Source organism: Leptonychotes weddellii, chromosome 10, assembly GCF_054177405.1.
Source record: "Leptonychotes weddellii isolate Sample4059 chromosome 10, ASM5417740v2, whole genome shotgun sequence".
Taxonomy (NCBI): Eukaryota; Metazoa; Chordata; class Mammalia; order Carnivora; family Phocidae; genus Leptonychotes; species Leptonychotes weddellii.
This window is the reverse complement of record NC_138378.1, coordinates 68,151,208-68,170,197: the sequence shown is the minus strand read 5'-3', so window position 1 is coordinate 68,170,197 and position 18,990 is coordinate 68,151,208. Positions and strand designations below refer to the sequence as shown.

The 18,990-nt window shown below is 46.2% G+C and overlaps 1 protein-coding gene across 10 annotated transcripts in view; it reads left to right on the top strand.

The window, feature by feature from the left end:
* The first annotated feature begins 2,425 nt into the window (after window positions 1–2,425).
* BCL11A (BCL11 transcription factor A) overlaps window positions 2,426–18,990 on the top strand; it is a 101,057-nt gene continuing 84,492 nt past the window's right edge. For 2 of the 10 annotated variants that reach the window (XM_081833583.1, XM_006747444.3), the window contains exons 1-2: window positions 3,096–3,571; window positions 10,480–10,809. In XM_081833583.1, coding sequence (XP_081689709.1) covers window positions 3,517–3,571; window positions 10,480–10,809 — 385 coding nt within the window. In that variant the 5' untranslated portion in view covers window positions 3,096–3,516. Of the gene's footprint in view, window positions 2,522–3,092; window positions 3,572–5,773; window positions 5,894–10,479; window positions 10,810–18,990 lie in introns of those variants that run through there. The other 8 variants (XM_081833578.1, XM_081833580.1, XM_081833581.1 and 5 more) reach the window with 8 other exon arrangements.

Here is an 18,990-nt window from a genome sequence, read left to right as displayed (position 1 = left end):
ACCCAGGGAAAGCAGCTGCAAAACTGGGTTTTTAATGTATGTTTTAAGATGTGGTTTCGGAAGGAACCCCCTGGAATCTGAAACAAGTGCAATAACATAGCAGACCTACTTGTAACTAAGTGCTTAATTTCCTATGATTTTTTTTTAAAAAAAGAAAATCAATAAAATGTTGCCAGTTATTTATTGGAAATAACCACAGATAGCGGCCCTGATAGGGTGCCGGTTTTAGAGAGCACACAATTGTGTAATGAATTGTAATTCAGAAGACTGTTAAATGTGAACCACAGAACCTTTCAGAGGTAATAAAGTCATTACTTTTTACACTACAGCCAACCCTGAAAAGCTTTATACACACCATTATATATAAATCATACATATATATTTCCACAACACACATTCGCCCATTTATATGCCTTCCCTATATATGGACTTTTATGGATGGATGGGGGAAATACTTAAATTTGAAAAACTCGGTTCCGAAAGAATCTGACTCACTATTGTTACCTGAAGAGGCTGTTATTTTATTTATTTATTTTTCAAAAACCTCCCAGTTGCACTTTATTCTTTCCTCTCCTCACCTTCCCTCCAACCATTCTTCTCCACGCAGCCCCCCTCCCGTGCAATGACACTCTTTTGGTCGTTCCAAAGCTAGTTTAAAAGGACGACGACGAAGAAGAAGAAGAAGAAGGGGAGCAGGAGGAGGAGGAGGAGGAAGGACAAGAAGAGGAAGAAGAAGAAGAAAAAAGACAGTAGTGGGAGATGCCGACCTGCTCTGAAGAACTCATGAAAAAGGGGAAATGGTGTAACGCACACACTACAGAGCTTTACTGCAAGTGACTCTTCCTGCTTCTTAAACAGGATTTGAGTGCCCCCCCCCAAACTGGAGAGAAACAATAACAACAAAACACATTTACACAAACCCAGTTCAGCACACATCTCTCCTAATGCTGAGCATCAAAAACCTCTCTTTCTTCCTTAGTGGGGCCCGAAGCTTCGCGGAGCCAGGCAAGCCAGTCATTTTCTAATAGGTTTGAAACTTTACTAAGACAACACGAGAATAAACAGCCGCTTGCCGGCACCACAGGGAGGTGGGTGTGCGCTTGCAAGCCAGGGGCTTCAGCTTAAAGCAATAAAGCCCTCAGCCGGGTGGGTGAATTTACGGAAAAGACGTCCTTTAGACTGAGGAGGGGAAAGAGAAGACGCGAGGGGTTGTGGAGCCGCTTGGAGGAGAGGGAAGGAAGGCTCCTCGTTCTGCAGACACACACACACGTCCACCTGCAGCTCGGAGTCTCGCGGACCGCAGCGACCCGCCTCCACCCTGCACCCTCCGCGCCTCCTTTAGACTTGAGTCAGTTTGCCTCCCCCCCGCCCCCCGCCCTTCCTGATTTGGAATCGCAGCGCGGTCTCGGCAGCGGTGGCTGAGGCTACAGGGTGGCGCAGGCAGGCAGGGAGGCTGGGAGGCGGGAGACGCCGGGGGACTTTGCAGACACGTTTCTGGATAAACTTTCCAATCGCAGGGGGTGCTGTTGCTGTACATTTTACGTAAAACTGAAAGTATCCCACGCCAGAGTGAAGCCCGCTTTTTGACAGCGGCAGCACGCGCGCGCGCGCGCGTGTGTATGTGTGTGTGTGTGTGTGTGTGTGTACGCGCGCGAGCGCGTGTGTGCATTAAAGAGACAGGGGTTTATTTCCAACAGGTCTTCTTTAATTTCCCGGGAACGTCTGTAGAAAGGCCGGAGGGGCCTGCAGGCTCCAGGCTGTGCACCTTGGCTCTGGGCGCCTGAGCAGCACGGCGTTGACCCAGGGCGGTCACCCCACCACCGTGGTCTCCCCGCTGCTCCTGGGAGCCAGTCCCTCTCTCTCCATTCCCCATTTTCTTTCCCCGGGTAACAGCACAGGAATAGTTGTACCCGGCCTGTAAGAAACATTTTTCTTCCCATTCCTCTGTGCTTTAGCAGTTGCTCTTGAGTGGGAGGGGGTGTGTCCATCCCTGGGACCCGGCCCGTGGACGTCCCGCGGCGCCGGAGCACGTTCCCAGGGACTGGAACTCTCAGGACTACCCGTGCTTTGTCCTCTGGCCCGCGGCCGCTCGGGAGGTGGACGCCTCGGCGCCTTCCTCGCCCCGGGCCTTGGCGCTCCCCTCTGGGGGCTGGAACGTGCCCCGAGTCTGGCTCCTCGTTCTTTATTCCTTGTCCTTTCTATTTACGACCCTTGGGAGCCTCGAGTCCGTGCTCCCAGTTTCATTCAGACCCAATCACTTGTCTGGGCGCTCAGATCCCAGCTTTCCCCCGGCCTCGCCCCCGGCTCGGCCTTGGGGGTGCCCTCCAGCCCGGGCCTGCGCCGCCTCTCTTGCCCTTGCCCCCTCTCTCCAGGCTGCCCAGGCACCTACAGGCCCCGGAGCTGCCTTTCCGGACCCGCAACCCTCCAAACTTGGGCTGGACTCCGTTTTGCTGCGCGCTTCCTCCCGCCTCCCCTCGCCCGCTGCGGAGCTGTAACTTGGAGGCTCAGCTCTAAACTTCGGGTGATTTTTCTTTGCTATCCTCTCCTCAGGCAAAGTTTCCCGAGCGCAGCCCCGAGCTCAGGGCTTTCACTGCAGCCCTGGGCGTCCGCACGCGGGGAGCGAGCGCAGCAGCCGCGCGGCGGTGAGGGGAAGTGGGTGTGCGCACAGAGGAGGGTGTCCGGGAGCAACTCTACCTGGCTTCCCTCCGCCCGCGCTTCCCGGGACCCAGGCTGCAGCCTCGCCGTATACTCTTGCCTTTTTTTTTTTTTTTTAAGTAATCTTTCATTTTAGGGTCCGCGTCCGGAGGGGGGAGCAGGGCGCACGTCTCGCTCCCCCCACCCTGCACCCCCCCCAACCCGGCCGCCCCTTTCTTCTCTCCCGGCCACGCTGCCGCCACGGCGCTAGCTGCGGCCACTGGTGAGCCCGCGGCCCCAGCGCCCCCTCCCCTCCGCCCGCCCCTCCCCCGGGGGCCGCGTCTGGCGTCTGCGGAGCCCCCCGCCCCGCACCTCCCCCGCCCCGCACTGGCCATTGGCTTGTCCTGGTCTCTTTTTCATGTCCAGCCCCTGATGTGTGTCCATTGGTGTGAGCTTCCCCTTCCCTCCTCCCCTTCTCTCCTGCTCGCCCTGCCCATGTTTTGTGTGTCTCTGTCCATCCAGACTCCTGACGTTCAAGTTCGCAGGGACGTCACGTCCGCACTTGAACTTGCAGCTCAGGGGGGCTTTTGCCATTTTTTTCATCTCTCTCTCTCTCTCTCTCCCTCTATCTCTCTCCTCTCTCTCTCTCTCTCTTTTTTTTTTTTTGCTTAAAAAAAAAAAAGCCATGACGGCTCTCCCACAATTCATCTTCCCTGCGCCATCTTTGTATTATTTCTAATTTATTTTGGATGTCAAAAGGCACTGATGAAGATATTTTCTCTGGAGTCTCCTTCTTTCTAACCCGGCTCTCCCGATGTGAACCGAGCCGTCGTCCGCCCGCCGCCGCCGCCGCCGCCGCCGCCGCCCGCCCCGCAGCCCACCATGTCTCGCCGCAAGCAAGGCAAACCCCAGCACTTAAGCAAACGGGAATTCTCGCGTAAGTAACCCAATAATAGTAATAATAATTATTAATAATCACGAGAGCGCGCAGGACGAGAAGTAAGAGCGAGGGGGAGAGAGGGGTGTGTGCATGCATTTTTTAATTTTTTCACGAGATGAACCTCCGAGAATCGGGGTAAAAGAGCTTAAAGGGAGAAAAACAAACAAACAAACAAAAAACAAACCTCATCCTATCCCGAACCACAGCCGTACGTACACTTTTGGGATAGCACGCACCTTTTAATTTTTATTTAATTCACAAAAATTTGACTCCTCCTCTTTCATGCTTTCCGCTGCTTTATTTCGCTTTTCGAAAAGGAATGCAATGATTTCCCCTTCAATTTTGCAAAATAATGAACAATGCTATGGATGCGAACAACTCTCTTGCAAACCTAGAGGAGGGAGCTGGAGGGGAAAAGGGGGGTTGCTTCCACTCACCAAAGGAAGGAAAACGGGGCGGGAGGAGGGAGCCCAAGCCAAAAAAACAATTCCCTGGGAGAAAAGAGGTGAGACTGGCCCTCGGACAGCAGCGCGCTCACGGTCAAGTGTGCATCAGGAGGAAAGTAGTCATCTCCACAATAGTGAGAAAGTGGGATTGTGGGAGGGGGGCCCCCCGGCGCTCTGGAGTCTGCCGAGTGTGGAGAGGGGCCGCGGCGGCTGGGAGAGCTTGACGACCGGGAAGGACGGGAGTCTCGGCCGGCGCTGCCGCCTTTTGTTCCGGCCCGAGGTGGGTGTTTGTCCCGCTGCCTTTTGTGCCGACTCCTCGCGCTTGCCCTTCCGCGCCTCCGCCGCCGAAGTGCAGGAGCAAGGGCCCAGGGCGAGCGGGATGGAGGGAGGGCGCTCGGGCCGCCGCCGCCTGGGTTCCCGCTGCCCGCCCATCCCAGACGAACCTCAGTGGCGGCGAAAAGACGTGAAAAATAAAATAAAAATAAAAACAAAAATAAAACAAGGCAAAAGGATGTAAAATTTCTTGCCCCCAAACAGAAGCCAAACGCTCAGCCAGCCGTTTTCTGCAACGCTCTCCTCTTTGACTCCCCCACCCCCCCTTCAAAAATCTCAATCTCTATTAGAGGGGGAAAAATACAATTACCCCCTTCCCCAAAACCCCTTTGATTGCAAACTTAGAGCGCCGGCGGCATGGAGAGGGAGCGAGGAACTCCCTCCTCTTACTATTTTTTGGAAGATTTTCAAAAAAAGTGGAAGTGGATTTTGATTGGGAAAAATCTCGTGTCTGAATGTTTACAAGCACCGCGTGTGCGGGAGCCTCCTGCCAACAAACAGACAGAGGACCGAGCGCGGCGCGGCAGCCCGGGAGCGGGCGGCGGCGGCGGCCGGGCCTCGCCCGGGCCTCGCCGGGCCTCGCCGCGCCCCCGCCCTGCTCGAGATCGCCCACCCCGCGCCAGCCGTCTGCCCGCCCGCACAGCGGCAGGCCGAGCGGCGACTCCGCGCCAGCCGGGTCCACAGTGCACTTTCACCCCCAGCACAATGCCCAGACCTTCTCCCAGCCCACCAGACTGCGAAATCGGCTGGGGAGAAACTCAGCTTTGTGAAGCATTTTTATTTTTCAAACCAATTGAAAAAGCGCGTCTGCCGCCCCCTCCCCCCGCCCCCGGACGTTCTTGTCCACAGCTCCGGACCGCGGGGAGGTCACCACGTGCTTTCCTTGCCCCCCTCCCACTGGGTCTGGCCACTAGCCCCCGCCTCCCGAGCGCTGCCAGGCCAGGTGGGGGGGGGGTGAGATGGGGGGGTGGGGAGGTGGGCAGAGTAGTATGTGCGACTGTGTGTTTGGGGAGTGCTGGATCTCGGTACTCCGTGCACCCCACCCTTGAGTTCCTGCCCTCTAACCAGGGCCTGTCTTGGTCAGCGGTGAGGGGATTGCGGTGGTCCTTTTGAGTCTTTATGGGGTGGTGGGTGGGTTACTGGGTCCTGGCTAACAGAGTGCGTCTGGAAAGGCGGGCGGTGGGCACTTCGGAAAGTTTGGCAGCCAGGGAAAGAAAGGCGTGAGAGGGCCCACATCCCTTCCCCTCCTCATTTGTGACCCTTATTTTAATTTTTGATGCAATTTAAAACCACCACCTATACCCAATTTTGTATTTATTAAAGGGTTGGGGGGTGCGCATAGGGAGTTGAATTTTTCACTAGGCCCTGGAACTTGTCACACACTTCGGAAGCTCCCCCGCCCCGGCACGTTGCGGGGCCCTCCCTCTCCCCACCCCCGCGCATCCCTCCCTCGTCGCTCTCCCCCGCCCCCCACTCCCCCGGCCGCGCCGGATGCGGAGCAGACGCGGCGCGCGGCGGTGTGAAGTTACAGCCCGGCCAGGTACCGGCGGGAAGGAAGGGCAGTGTTCGCAGGACTCGGGAAAGCCCGGCCCTTCTTCGGAAGGATGCACTGGGGGCTCAAAGGACCGACTGAGGCGTGCAGTCCGGGCTGCTCCCCTGTCCCCCACCCACTCCCGGGTCCATCTCGGGACACTCCAGGCTGGGTGGGTTTAGCCGGCCTCTAGCCTTGTCTCATTGCGGTTTTTGGGTTAAGGGACTAGTATGGAGGGGGTGCGGGGGCCGCTTCTTTCTCATTTTCTGGGTGCGCAGAGGGGGCGGGAGCCATTCCGGTCTTCAAGACCCCCCCTCCCCCCCAGTCCTCCGCTTCTTGGGCTGACTGAGCCATTCGGTCGCTAGGAGGCAGAACAAGATCAAGAAAGCTCAGCGAACTTGAACCTGTACCAGAGCCTCCCCCACTCCCTGCTCTGCGTTTCTCGGCCGGGGAGGGACGAGCTTTGCGAGGGTGGGGGTGGGGGAAACGGACGGTTAGGCAGAATTCCCTTTCTCCCCCCATCACCCCTTATGTCTTTGTTCTTCATTTTGACTTTAAAAATGCTCCTGGCCAGGGCTGCGGAGAAGCGCTCGGGAGCGCGGTCGACAACCCCGTGCGCCGGGCGCTGAGTGGGGTGCAGTTTTCGCTTTCTTTTGGGGCGGGCATTTTTGGTAGGGAGGAAAAGGGGAATACGCACTCTCAGCTTTCGAGGCAAGGCCAAAGGGCGGGATCCAGCAAGTTTGCACTTAGTCTCCCGGTTCACTTCTTCTACCCCCACACCCCCGCGCAAAGCACGGACAACGGCGGCTACGTTGGGCTTGCACGGCGGCTCTGCAGCCGGACCTCTGGCTCCCCCGCCTCCTGCAGCTCTCGCCTCGGAGCCCGAAATCACAACAATAGTAATAGTTATCATCATAATGATGCGGGCTAGCAGCATCATTAATAATGAATAACCGCAGCAGCCGCTGCCGACGCGCTGCGCACACTCGTGCCCGGAATTGCGGGAGAAACGCATTTGCAGAGATTCCCCCAAAGTAAAAAGTGTAAGCCTGGGGACACAGAATGAATTTCGGGGCCCACGCTTGAGGGGTGTGTGTGGTGATACCGAGACTGCACCAGGTTAACCAGCCGAGTTTTCCAAGCCTCACTTCCCATTTCTCCAACTGGCGGGGCCGGGGAACGGTGGTCACCCTGAGGCCGGGCTGGACGGCGGTGGAGGCGGCGGTAGGGGCCCCTGGCTGCCGGTCGCCTCCCGGCCTGGCCCGCGCCCCACGGCCCGGCAGCCGCCGCTGCACGTGTTTGCAGCGAGCGCGGCCGGAGGCTGCAGCCAGCAAGCTTCTTGCTTTGTGCCGCAGAGTCCCGGCGCCCAACTTCACTTTCGGCAAAGCCCGCCCCCGCCGGGCCCCCTGCCCCGGGCCTGTCGCCCTAGCCTTCGCTTTTGTTTCTTTGCTTTTCCTCTCCACATTTCAGACTTGGTGTGCTTCCTTGCCCTGTTAAGACAATCAAAAGGAAGGACTTGGAAAGCAAACTTGAAGGCATAGCTCCTTTTCCCCCTCCCCCTCCCCCAGCAGCCCTCGTTTCCCTCGCTCCTTCCTTACATTTCTTCTAAAGCTTTTTTTTTTTTTCTTTAAATTTATTCCTTTGCAACTGCAGAGAGGAAGGAGATCTCAGTCAGCCGCTGGGGCATTGAGACGTTCCAGTCTGTTTTGCTCTTTCAACGCAGAAGCATTTTATTTTCTATTTCTTTCTCCTCTTGTAGAGAATTCGCGGCTAATTATTATGATTATTTGCCCACTCCCTTCCACTTCAATCCTGGACTCCCCGCTTTGTAGCGGGAGGTTTAGGCCAAAGCTTAGAAACGATGGTATTGTGGGGGCGAAAGAGGATGGAGTTGAATTGAGGGAGGGGGTAAAATGGCTGAGGTTAGGAATGTTTTTAGGGAAAGAGGAATTTGCATTAAAATACAGAGAAATTATCAGATGCCCAGAAAGGAAATGTTGATTACCACTGAGAAAAGATGTCAATGCAAATCAGTAGACTACACCAAGAGAATGGTATTTTCATATTTTCTTTGTGCCCCACTTCGTCTCATTTTTAATAATATAGCAGCAATAATAAGAACACGTTTTGGTATTTCTCTGAACATTACTAGCCAAATGTTTTGCAAGAAGCCCGATGTTAGACGTATTTCATACATTAGGATATAATTCTTGTTAATTAGCAATAATTTACGTTAAGAGCATAGAAAATGTTGAGGTTACAGGTTTTATATCTGTACATTTGATCATCTTGTTATTTTCAAGAACTTTGCCTCCTATAAAATTAATTAGGTGAAATGTGGAGGTGTAATCAGCAACCTCTGAATTACCACTTCATTTCCTGGTTTTGATTGTAAATCAGTTCAGTCACTACATTTAGAAGACTTTAACCAAGTCTGTTTGCACCGCATTACCTTTAACTATTTGATACCTAGGAGAATATTTCCTTTTGCTCCTAAATAATATTTCCACTTTCAGAAATATGTCAGGCCTTGGGGATAAAAAAAAAGAATCTTAATGGTGGAGTTTAAAAAAGATTTTTTTGCAAAGGTTCTAAGTAGTACTAACTTTAATAAAGCAAAATATTATCTCTGAGTCTTTCTTTAATCTGTGAACCTCAGAACTTGTAGTTAGTGCTGAACAACAACAGTAAAAAAAAAGCCACATTTGTCAATGTGTACTTAAAAATCCTTAATTCAAATAGCAGTGATCTTGGAGATGACTTCCCTATTCGGTTCCTCACTTGGTCAAAATGAAAGCAAATGTAGGAGAAAAATGACATAGAGGCATAATGCAAAAGCACTTCCGTTTATCTCCTTTTATTTAAAAAGCATGCATGTGTATTCTGTATTTATCTTTTGGTCAGTATGTTGGGCAAAGAAACATAAGTGCTTACCTTGCTGCCTTTATTAGTGAGAATATAACCTTCATATTCCTGTGGTGACCTTATGTTAAATTAGGAGGAGTACCAGAGGCTAGAAATTATGACATGTCCTACTTGAGCACAGGTGCAGCTAGGCAGGGCTCTCTCAATATTATTTCACCCAGCACATCTGGGAGTTACTCCAGATCTTCCCCCTCAATATTCAGCCTGGGTAGGGTTGAAATAAATTTAACCTGAGTTCACTGGATTTTTGCACTTTATCAAAATCGGTTCCAATATTCTACACTCAAATTAAAATCTATTTTTTGATTCTCTGTGGCTTTAAGTTCATTAAATGTGAAATTGGCAGCTTGCTAAAGAAGGTCAGACTGATTAACTGTTTAAGACTTGTACATTTTCTGCTTCAGTTTTATTAACTGGCAGCATCCTGGATGTGTTTTGTATTTTGTGATTTTTTTTGATAGAGTAAGCATATGGTTTCAGGAGCAGAGACTTAACCAACTCTCTTTTCCTCTTTGGAAGGTTAAAAAAATGATAGAAGCTGTTCAAATGAGATGCTGGAGTATTTTGGTGCAAAGTTAAAAAAAAAAAAAAGGAAACAGGAATGAAAGACATATCTACCTTGTTATACCATCCGCTGGTGATTATGTGTGTAGAAATAGTCCCATAATGAAGCGTTTTGGAGCTCATTCAGAAAATTAGTCAACTTTGACAACATTAGGCGAAGTATTTCAAGTCTAAAGAAAGGACTTCTCAGCCTTGTTCTGAAATGTGGCGTTTGCTTGACCATTCTGATTTTTATGTGATGGAGGCCACCAAGTGCAAACATGTTTAGAATATTTTAGGCATTCCTTTCTTCAGAATGAAAAAATGACTAATTGGCTTATTTTCTTAAGTACTCAAAAGTATCCCATTTAGCTAATGTGTCTGAGAAGAATTGCCAGTGAATTTGGTATTTCTTTGATTTTGTGGCACTGCTGAGAGTGAGATCAGAAAGGTTTTTGGCAGTATGAATTATGCTGCGTTATGATTATTATTTAGATCCGTTTCACAGGTGAATGCAGTCGTTTTCTTATTATGACGGTGTAAATGTGGCACATTTTCTGTGTGATATAGTAGCTTTCTAATTTATGAAGCTATGTCTCTGTATACTTAGGAGTATATACATTCACACACAAAGGGTGTGTGTGTTTATTCACCTCTCCTTTTTTATTCTTTGGCACAATAGACAACTTAGTCTATAGGAAAAAAGAAACAAATTTGGTTTCAGTACATGTTTTTACCAGTTTTGGGGGTAGTTATTATTTAAGCTTTCTTTATATTCCCTGCCTTAAGGATTTATTTAACACTCAACATTGTTTCTAAACTCGCAAACCAAACATAGTTTATAGTGTGTGTGTGTGTGTGTGTATGTATGTTTTCTCAGGAGTTAGGGAAGTCAGAGAGTTTTCTTTAAATATATGATGATTTGTCTCATTGATAAATTTGCTTTCTTGTTGATAATCTTCACATCCTTACATGTTTTAGGTGCTCACGTTTTCTGGGTATTATATGAAGGAGCCTAGAAACACTTTATATAATGTGGTGGGATGGGATGGGGTTGAGAATGTATTTCCCCCTTTTCTCTCTTCTCTGGCGCTCTAATAATTGTGCTTTTGTTTCTCCAACCACAGCCGAACCTCTTGAAGCCATTCTTACAGATGATGAACCGGACCACGGCCCTTTGGGAGCTCCAGAAGGGGACCATGACCTCCTCACGTGTGGGCAGTGCCAGATGAACTTCCCATTGGGGGACATTCTTATTTTTATCGAGCACAAACGGAAACAATGCAATGGCAGCCTCTGCTTAGAAAAAGCTGTGGATAAGCCACCTTCCCCTTCACCAATCGAGATGAAAAAAGCATCCAATCCCGTGGAGGTTGGCATCCAGGTCACGCCAGAGGATGACGATTGTTTATCAACGTCATCTAGAGGAATTTGCCCCAAACAGGAACACATAGCAGGTAAATGAGAAGCAAGGAGAAAAGCTGTTTGCATGTTTTCTTTTCATTTACAGAGGTGCTGTAGCCAAGCACTAAGGAGTGGTGAAGTGCTTTCTGTATTTCTCCATGTGACTGTCCCTGACAGCCCTGTAATGTTTAAAATAATCATTCCTATTGCTTACATCCAGAACACACAAAAAATAAATATTTTCCACTTCACTGAGTCAGATGTAGGTGGTACACACACCTGATGCCCTCTCTCTGGATCTACTGATGCTGAACTTCTTTTCTTTTTTTTCTCCCCTTCTCATTTTTAAGTGTTGAACCTTACTCTACGTGGGCCCAGTTTCCACTGTCCATTTCCAGTCATGGTGACAAGTCAGAGGCAAAAGTGGCCATGCAGACATTTGGTGGTTCGGCCGATGACCTCTTTGAGTCCGAATACCTGGTCAGACCTCCCTAGGGGTACAGTTAGTTCTCAAGGCTTCCATGAAGTGGGGTGGGCTGCAGGATGTTTTGGAATGGCTAGAAAGAGTTAACTGAGCTTCAGGGCTAGCCTTGGATCCATATTGGCTGTCAGCCCGTATGGGGCTGTAATTAAACACAGCCCCGTGGTGGGATGACACTGTGACCTTGACTTTAAGATGCCATTTTCGACTGGCCAGGCCAGAGTAGAGAGGGCAGTTGCTGAAGCGCACAGACATGCTTACTCGAAAAGTTTAAGGGCATGTTGGAAATTTCAAAAGGTTGGTTTGACAGGAACGGCTGCTCCCTGCAGCCTGCCTCCTCAGCTAAATGATAAACGCTTCTCTGTGCTCTCTCTTGTCTCTGATGTGGTTTTGACAGATGTATCTTGATTTTGTTTGTGGTTTACACAACCACATGTCACCCTTACAAATGTCCAGTCCAGACTTCCCCTGTTTCTGCTATAACACAACGTAAAAATTCTATTGGAAAAACACATACCCATATTCAACAGCTCTCCTTTCGGTTAATTTTAGCAGAGAGGTAGCTAGGTGTGTGGGTTTCTCAGCAGCTCACGGGGAAAAAGAATTAGCGGGCTAACAGAGGGACTTAAATCCCTACTCTAAGTGATAAACAGCAGCCCTATATAGTGACCTTTAAAACGTGTTTTTGTGAAACAACAGTGATTTAGCACACAAGACAGAGTAAATGCAGAGTCCGTGGTGCCAAAAATACCAAGACTGTTGGTGGAGCCCTTTCTTCTGTTTCCCCCCTGCCCCCTTCCCTAAAAGGCAGAAGGTTTGTTCAGTTTTAGGAAAGAGTGCGTATAATCAGTTGATTCACTGAAACTTGTCTTTCTGACCTAGTTTGACCACAGAGTTGAACTGTAGTAGGTCAGTGGTCCAGAGGGGATTAAATGTCGTATTATTTCTCCTTTTCCCCTCTGGAATTTGATCATTAAAATCAAACGTGGCATTTTCTTTCTTTCTTTCTTCTTTTTTATTTTAATGCTTCCTGCAATAACACTCAGATACTTTTCATTTAGTGAAACGAGAAATCTGTACCAGAGAAGCTGCATTTACAAAATATTTTTCTAGACTCCACCACATTTAGCTTAAGTGACATGTAGGTTAAGCTTTTATACCCCCGCTCCCCCCCACCCCCCCAGTAGGATATGGCAATGACCATTTCCATGTGCTGTCTTGTGACTGGAAGGAAAACGTAAGGCATGATTAATGAAGCAAGAGCCGGCAGAAGGGGATTTGTCGACTTCGGAGATCCAAAGCCTTTCTAAATCACCAAATATGGAGTAACACTTGCGTGATGTAACATCGTATTTACATATCGAGCTGCTCGTTTAAAAGACAAAACACAGTGTCTGTCAAGCAGGAATTAAAACCACACTTCTTTACTGAGGTCCCAAATAGGTTATTCACTCTCAGATTAACCAGCTCCAAAATTCTGTGCTTCTGTACTTAGAAGAGGAATCTAAAAGCTGGGGGGAAGGCACTGTAGTGAAAGCTTTTTACTGTGATAGTTGTGAATCTACATAAGGAAAGAAAAGATATTTTCTTTAACTTCTGGTTGTCATAAAGGTTTTTTTTTTTTTTCTTAAAACCTGGTACAATAGCAGAGCCTAGAGAAGCACCCCGCCCTGCCAAAAACAAAAACAAACACAAACACAAAAGAAAGCAAAAAGAAAAGAAAGCAAATTTAAAATATGTTTTAGAGTGCTAATACTAAATAATTTCATTGAGATGAAAAGCAGTGTAAGGTATCTAAGATATTCAGTGGGTGCACCAGCACTGCAACCCAGGTGAGGTAAACCTTTCATGCACAAATAATTACAAAGTCTTGATTCCTTTCATTGTGTTTAATCACCTGTTCCCACCCTGGAATTGGCTGAACATAAATAGCATGGTCACATCTCAAAGCGAGATGTCAGTAACTAGAATCACGACTTCTCATAATTCACAGTAATGAATTAAGAGTTTCCTATGGTGAAATTAACATTCTACCATTGCACATAAATTAAGATGCCTTGGCCCTCAGGTGCCTCTGAAGGGAAGTTCTGGAAGACGGCTGTGCACAACTAGCCCATTTCTCTCCAGCACGTCTTCCCAGTTCCAAGTCTTCTTTTCTTTTTATGGTGAGGAAGGAAACAAGAAGAATAATCATTCGGTAGATACTTAAATTGTGTCACAAAAAGAAAGGAGAAGCAATACTCCATATTAGGAGAGAGATCTATTGATGAATCTCTAGAAGAATATGTTTGGCAACCACATAAAAGGTAGTCATTTAAGTGCGCTGTGTAGGAAAGGCTTTATTAAAGTGATGTAAGTTGGATTTGAGCTCAGTGTGCTCTGTGCCATTTTATAGGCAGGAAGCAGGAATAAAACAATGACAGATTTTCCTGAGATAAATAAAGCTTAGAATTTGGGGCTTTCAGATAGGAGAATAAAGTAGAGTTCTTTAAATCCTTAGTAAAGTGATATGCATTTTGACTGTACACAGGCCTCTCCAAGAGGAGTATTTTTTTTTTTAAGAAACGATGATTTTTACCTGGCGAATAGATGGGTCTGTGCTCCAGCACTTCACCCATGTACGTGTGTTAACACATCGACGTTCATCAGTTTGGTTTCTCATTTCATTCAAATATTCAAAATATTGCGTGACAGTGATCCATTGAGACCACTGAAATAGTATTCATTTAACTGGAAATGAGCAGGTTATATTGCGTGGGGTCCAGTGCATGTATTTGTGTTTCAGATATTCACCACGAGGTATGAGCAGCCTGTGTGTGACTGGCAGTCAGGGCTTTTAATAGGGGTGTTGCTGTGTTTTCTAGTCTCCTATTTTATGATGGGGGAAATACTCATCAAAGACTAGTGAATGGGAAACTGCTGTTCACTTATAGAAAGGGCCAAAAATATAATCCCACAGTGTCAGATGTGAGGTTTCGGCTTATTATACACAGAAATCTTCAAATTAGGGTTGGGCTGTTATGAAGTTAGCTTTTTAAGAGAATGGGAGAAAATATGACCAGTGCTATAAAATGTAGTCAAGTCTACTACCATTGATAAATATGATTTTTTTCTCCTTAAAATTGTGAACATAGGCCTTTATATCGGATATTTCAAAATTATTTGCTTAGGTAATATACCTCATCACTGGATAAAAATATGTAAGACAGTTACTCTAATGGGAGGGAGAAATACTAATTCAAAACAGAAATACATCAGCATGTTACTTAAAGGTAAATCAAATATAACATGCTTTTCAGAATCTAGAAAATCAACTTGCATTTTCCTTTTGTACCCATTCTAATTCTCTAGCTCAGACTGGATTTGGGATGTATTTGTATGCTTCATGGTGTGACTGTAAATGAGACTATAAATTGTAGTATCCTAGTATGACTACTTACTTTTAATTTCTTTTTATTCGAGTGATTCTGAATAAAAACCACTGACTTCTGAAGTGAATTTTTAGCATGGCAGCTGAAAAAGAAAACAACAAACAAACAAACAAAACCCCAGTGTACTGGTGAACATTTTACTTACCTTCTGAATCCAGAGAGTAGAGAATATTGTTTCCTTATATATATCTAGGATTTTCATTGGGAGCCTATGTGTTTGTGAGGCCACTACCCAAAGACTCATGTTCATGAGTCTGGGAGTCCTATATACAAGCTGTATTTGTAAATAAGACCGAGAAAGGTTGTGAACTGGCAGCTTGGATGTTTTGTCAAAGTACAATGTCAGAGAAACTCTCTCTAAGACAAATTGTAAATAGAACTGTCACAGTGATTGCATGATTGAGCCACAGAAGTGTCTTACAATTGTTGGCATTGTCAGAGGACTTTTGAAAGCTTAATTAAACACAGTGGCCCGCATGGCTGCTAAATTTACTTCGGAAAGCCAAAAAGGAAAAAAAAAAAATTTTAAATGTGGAAGATCCCAAAGATCCCAAAGTTCTTCAGACATTACCCTTTCGGTCAGACACAGAAAAGAGGCATTGTGCATTTTCCTAGTTGTCTTTTATAAATAATAGTTTTGAGAATAGGGCCACGTGATATGAAGATCATCCTGTGTGTGATGTAGAGATTGTGTTAGTTTTTCTGTCTCCTGCTGTTACAGACAGTTAATGTAAAAATGGCCTTTTATTGGAAACACAAATATGTATTCACTTCAAGAACAGGAGCAGAGGGGGAAAGTTTCCTTCCCATTCTCTGTGTTCATTCTATGAAAGCTTAAAAAAACAGTGCTTTAATTTCTTAAATCACCCCATTCCTTGTGTTGCAAGTTGTGCCTTTTACTTTAAAGGATCTGAAATCTGTTTTGCACACCTTTCTCCGAGTGAATGTGGCATTTAATTGTGGAGCTGCCCATGGGCTGGAAAATGCAACTGGGTGTAGAAACGTGCAGGCCATGTCAGGACAGCGAACCTTAAGCTCAGGGAAGAGGGGAGTTGGATGCATATTAATGGCACATTTTCGAGTCCTGGAAAATCATTAATTTCACACCATAGCCTCAATGTAGTTTGGCTAATGTGGGAGGACTAAATTGGAGTATATAACAAACGTGCAGATCCTAGGGAAGCATTTTTCAGAATTTCGTGATTTCTTAAGTGAAAGTCTTTAAGAAAGAAAACAATAGATGAATGGTGGCAGTGCACACTAGGCAGTAAGAAAGGAAGAAAAGTTTGGCTTTCCTTTGGGGGAAAACATGAAATCGAACCAAAGTAGCACAGCTAGGGAGATGCACCGAGATTGCGGCATTCAATGTGAATATAATGTACTTTGGTTGGTCTGTTCACACTCTTTACTGCACAAAGGAATCATTTGACAAAATTTACCCAAGCCCCAGTCTGTTTTTACATACCGTAGTACTAGCTTCATGCAATAAAAAGCACTTAGCATCAAACTGGACCCAGCCTGGCACCTTGCCACTTTTTTAGAAACAGATTTAATCACCAAGGATCTTTAGTACCTTTCTGCTTGTTCAGATTTCATTTGGGTCATGGTTATGTCAGCAGTGTTGTTATTACAAGGATTAAAAAAGAAAAAGATTTTAACTTAGTGCCCATTTTTAACATTGTCTCAAATCAAGCAGGTTTTTATATTATGTGTCAATTTGGAGGACATTAATAAAGTTCATAAATATGTTCAGACCATGTAATTTAATGGATAATAACCAGTACTTTTATTTGTAATGACAAATAGAAAATTGGCCATTGTATCCCTCCCTCCTCTATTCTTTCCTCCTACCCAGGTAAATAAGCATCCTTAAACTGCTTCTCCCTGTTACTTCCAGGGTATAGAGGCTCTGGCCAATATCAGTAAATTTACCTTTGTAATTTGCCATGTAGTTTTTACAACAATGACCTAATTAATTTGAGCATGAACCATATTATTGCTACTAGAGTCATTTTCTGTCACAAACTTAATTTCCAGGAAATGTAACCTGACGAATAAGAATGCTTTAGCTCTCCACATGTGCTCCTAGAGACCAAAGGCAAATTTAAAATAATAATAATAATAATAATAATAAAATGCCAGCATTATTAAAGCCAGTATGCTTGATGCCAAACTCAATTTGAAGCCAGCAAACATAAGACTGTATTTCTAATCAGTTTTAGAATGTAACGTATTCCATATTGGGTTCACTGGAATCTGTCTCTCTGCTTTTTACTGGCCAGCTGCACTCCCTATGCATTTTTAAAACATTTCAGCAAAGGCTTTTGCTGTTCTTAGCAGGGTTAGTAACTTGGGGTCTATTTCTGAGCTCATTCGTCATTCTGCGATGGCATTGAGTTAGGTTGGCAAGGGAAGGATTTGAAGCATGGGGGGTGGTGAGGTCACTTCTGACCCCAGCAGGGAATAGGTGAGCTTCATTTGCCTTTACAATAGGCGCACAGTTACTGCACCTTGGAGGAGCACTCAGGTGCCGCTCAGATGGGCGCATGTAAATGCCCTGTCAGATGCGGAGCTGGAATATTAATGCTCCTTCCACCACCGCACCATAATAAAGCTGTACACAGCAAGCTTAATATGCAGCTAGTCTGGGGAATTGTGTAAACTTAGATAGCCCAGTGTGAAAGACAGCAATGTAAAAATGCTCGATATGCTACAGTTTCCATTCTCGTTCTCCTTTGATCTATAGCAAAATGAAAACATCATCCTTTCCTCCTCTTGGAGTTGTCTCCCCAACTCTGCCACCTCCCAATCCACCACCAGAATTTTTTGCGTGTGTGGTATGGAGAAGTGCGACATAATTTGTTTCATATGGTTAATTACAGGCGTTTGAATATTTAAAATTTTAAATAGCCTCAGTTCCAGCTTTTCCTGTTAAAAGTATGTGATTTGAACAAAGGGAATACAGTGTAAATATTTGTGGTGATTTGCAATACCCCTCTCTCCCCATTAAACACATACACACACGCGCGTGCGCGCGCACACATTCAGTTTAGATCTAGTGCTGACTTAAAAGACTTCTGTACCTTCACTTATACTTTTTTTTTTAACCAACTCTCAGTTGGAACTCCATTAAAACATTTCGCCATTATTTTTTGAGTCCACTTTTGCTTGAGGTTTTTAAAGAGGATTTTTATAATGTGTTCATTTAACAGAATCAACAGCTGTCAGAACCAGTTGTGGTAAATCCACAAAACGTACAAAAGAAAATACACACGTTTCCTGAAACAAAACACTTGGAAAAATAAGCTGCCAAGAACTGGTGAATGAGAAGTTTGCAGACAGGGAACCGGAGTGTTTCATCTCTGGAGACTGATGTGAGCGGATCTGATGCAATGCCCCTGGAAGGCTTACCTGACCAGGTGGCTGCGCTGGGGTGGTGCTCCCCATGCACGCAGGCTGGCCGGGGCTGCAACTTGCTCCTTCTGCCCTCCTTTTTTTCCTTTTTGATCTCTCTACAGAGATAAAATACCAAGTTTGTAGAGTGCTAAGCAACAAATTCTGTCCACTAAAGGTGAGATGATCAGATTTAAACTTCCTGTAAAAGAGGTGAGAAGGCGCCCAGCACACCCTTTTCCAGATAGAGTTGGCGGTGTGTTATGCCGAATGGAATCGGCCCTGCCAGGGGAATTCCCAGTGGGAGCATGGAGCAGGCCTGCTGATGAAGGGGATACCTGGGGACCTTGGGTCACTCACAATGCGTTTCTGTTTGTATTTTCACTCTTGTGAGCATTGGTGATGAACAATTACACCTACAATTTGATCTGAGTTTTAGATACAGGTGAGTCCACTGATTAAAAACTCCCATTAAAATGAAGAATGGAATTATTGTGAAGCCTGCGAAGGTGCTTTTGCAAAAAGAACACAGGTGCTGTTGTGTCCCCCGCCCTCTGGTTTCTGTTTTCTTTGAATTTTCTGCAAAACACAAGGAAGCCTCATGCTAAGCATCAGGGCACTTAAATTCATATTCATCAGTTGTTCATTTTCTTGATATGTAATGATGCATAAAAAAACTGCAAAAAACATCGCATCTGTTAATTTTTAGAGAAAGAAGGTGTAGCTTGGATTTTTACCTTAGTTGGAGCACAAGGCCCTACATGCCATGTTTGATCTTTTTACGTTTTTAAATATGGAGTTTCTCTTTGGGCCAAAAAAAACCAAAACCAAAAACCAAAACAAAAACCCCACAACAAAACTCTGAAGCATTTCCCTTTAGTGACTCAGGGGATACCACGATTTCATGATTGATTTACGTTTAGGGGGCA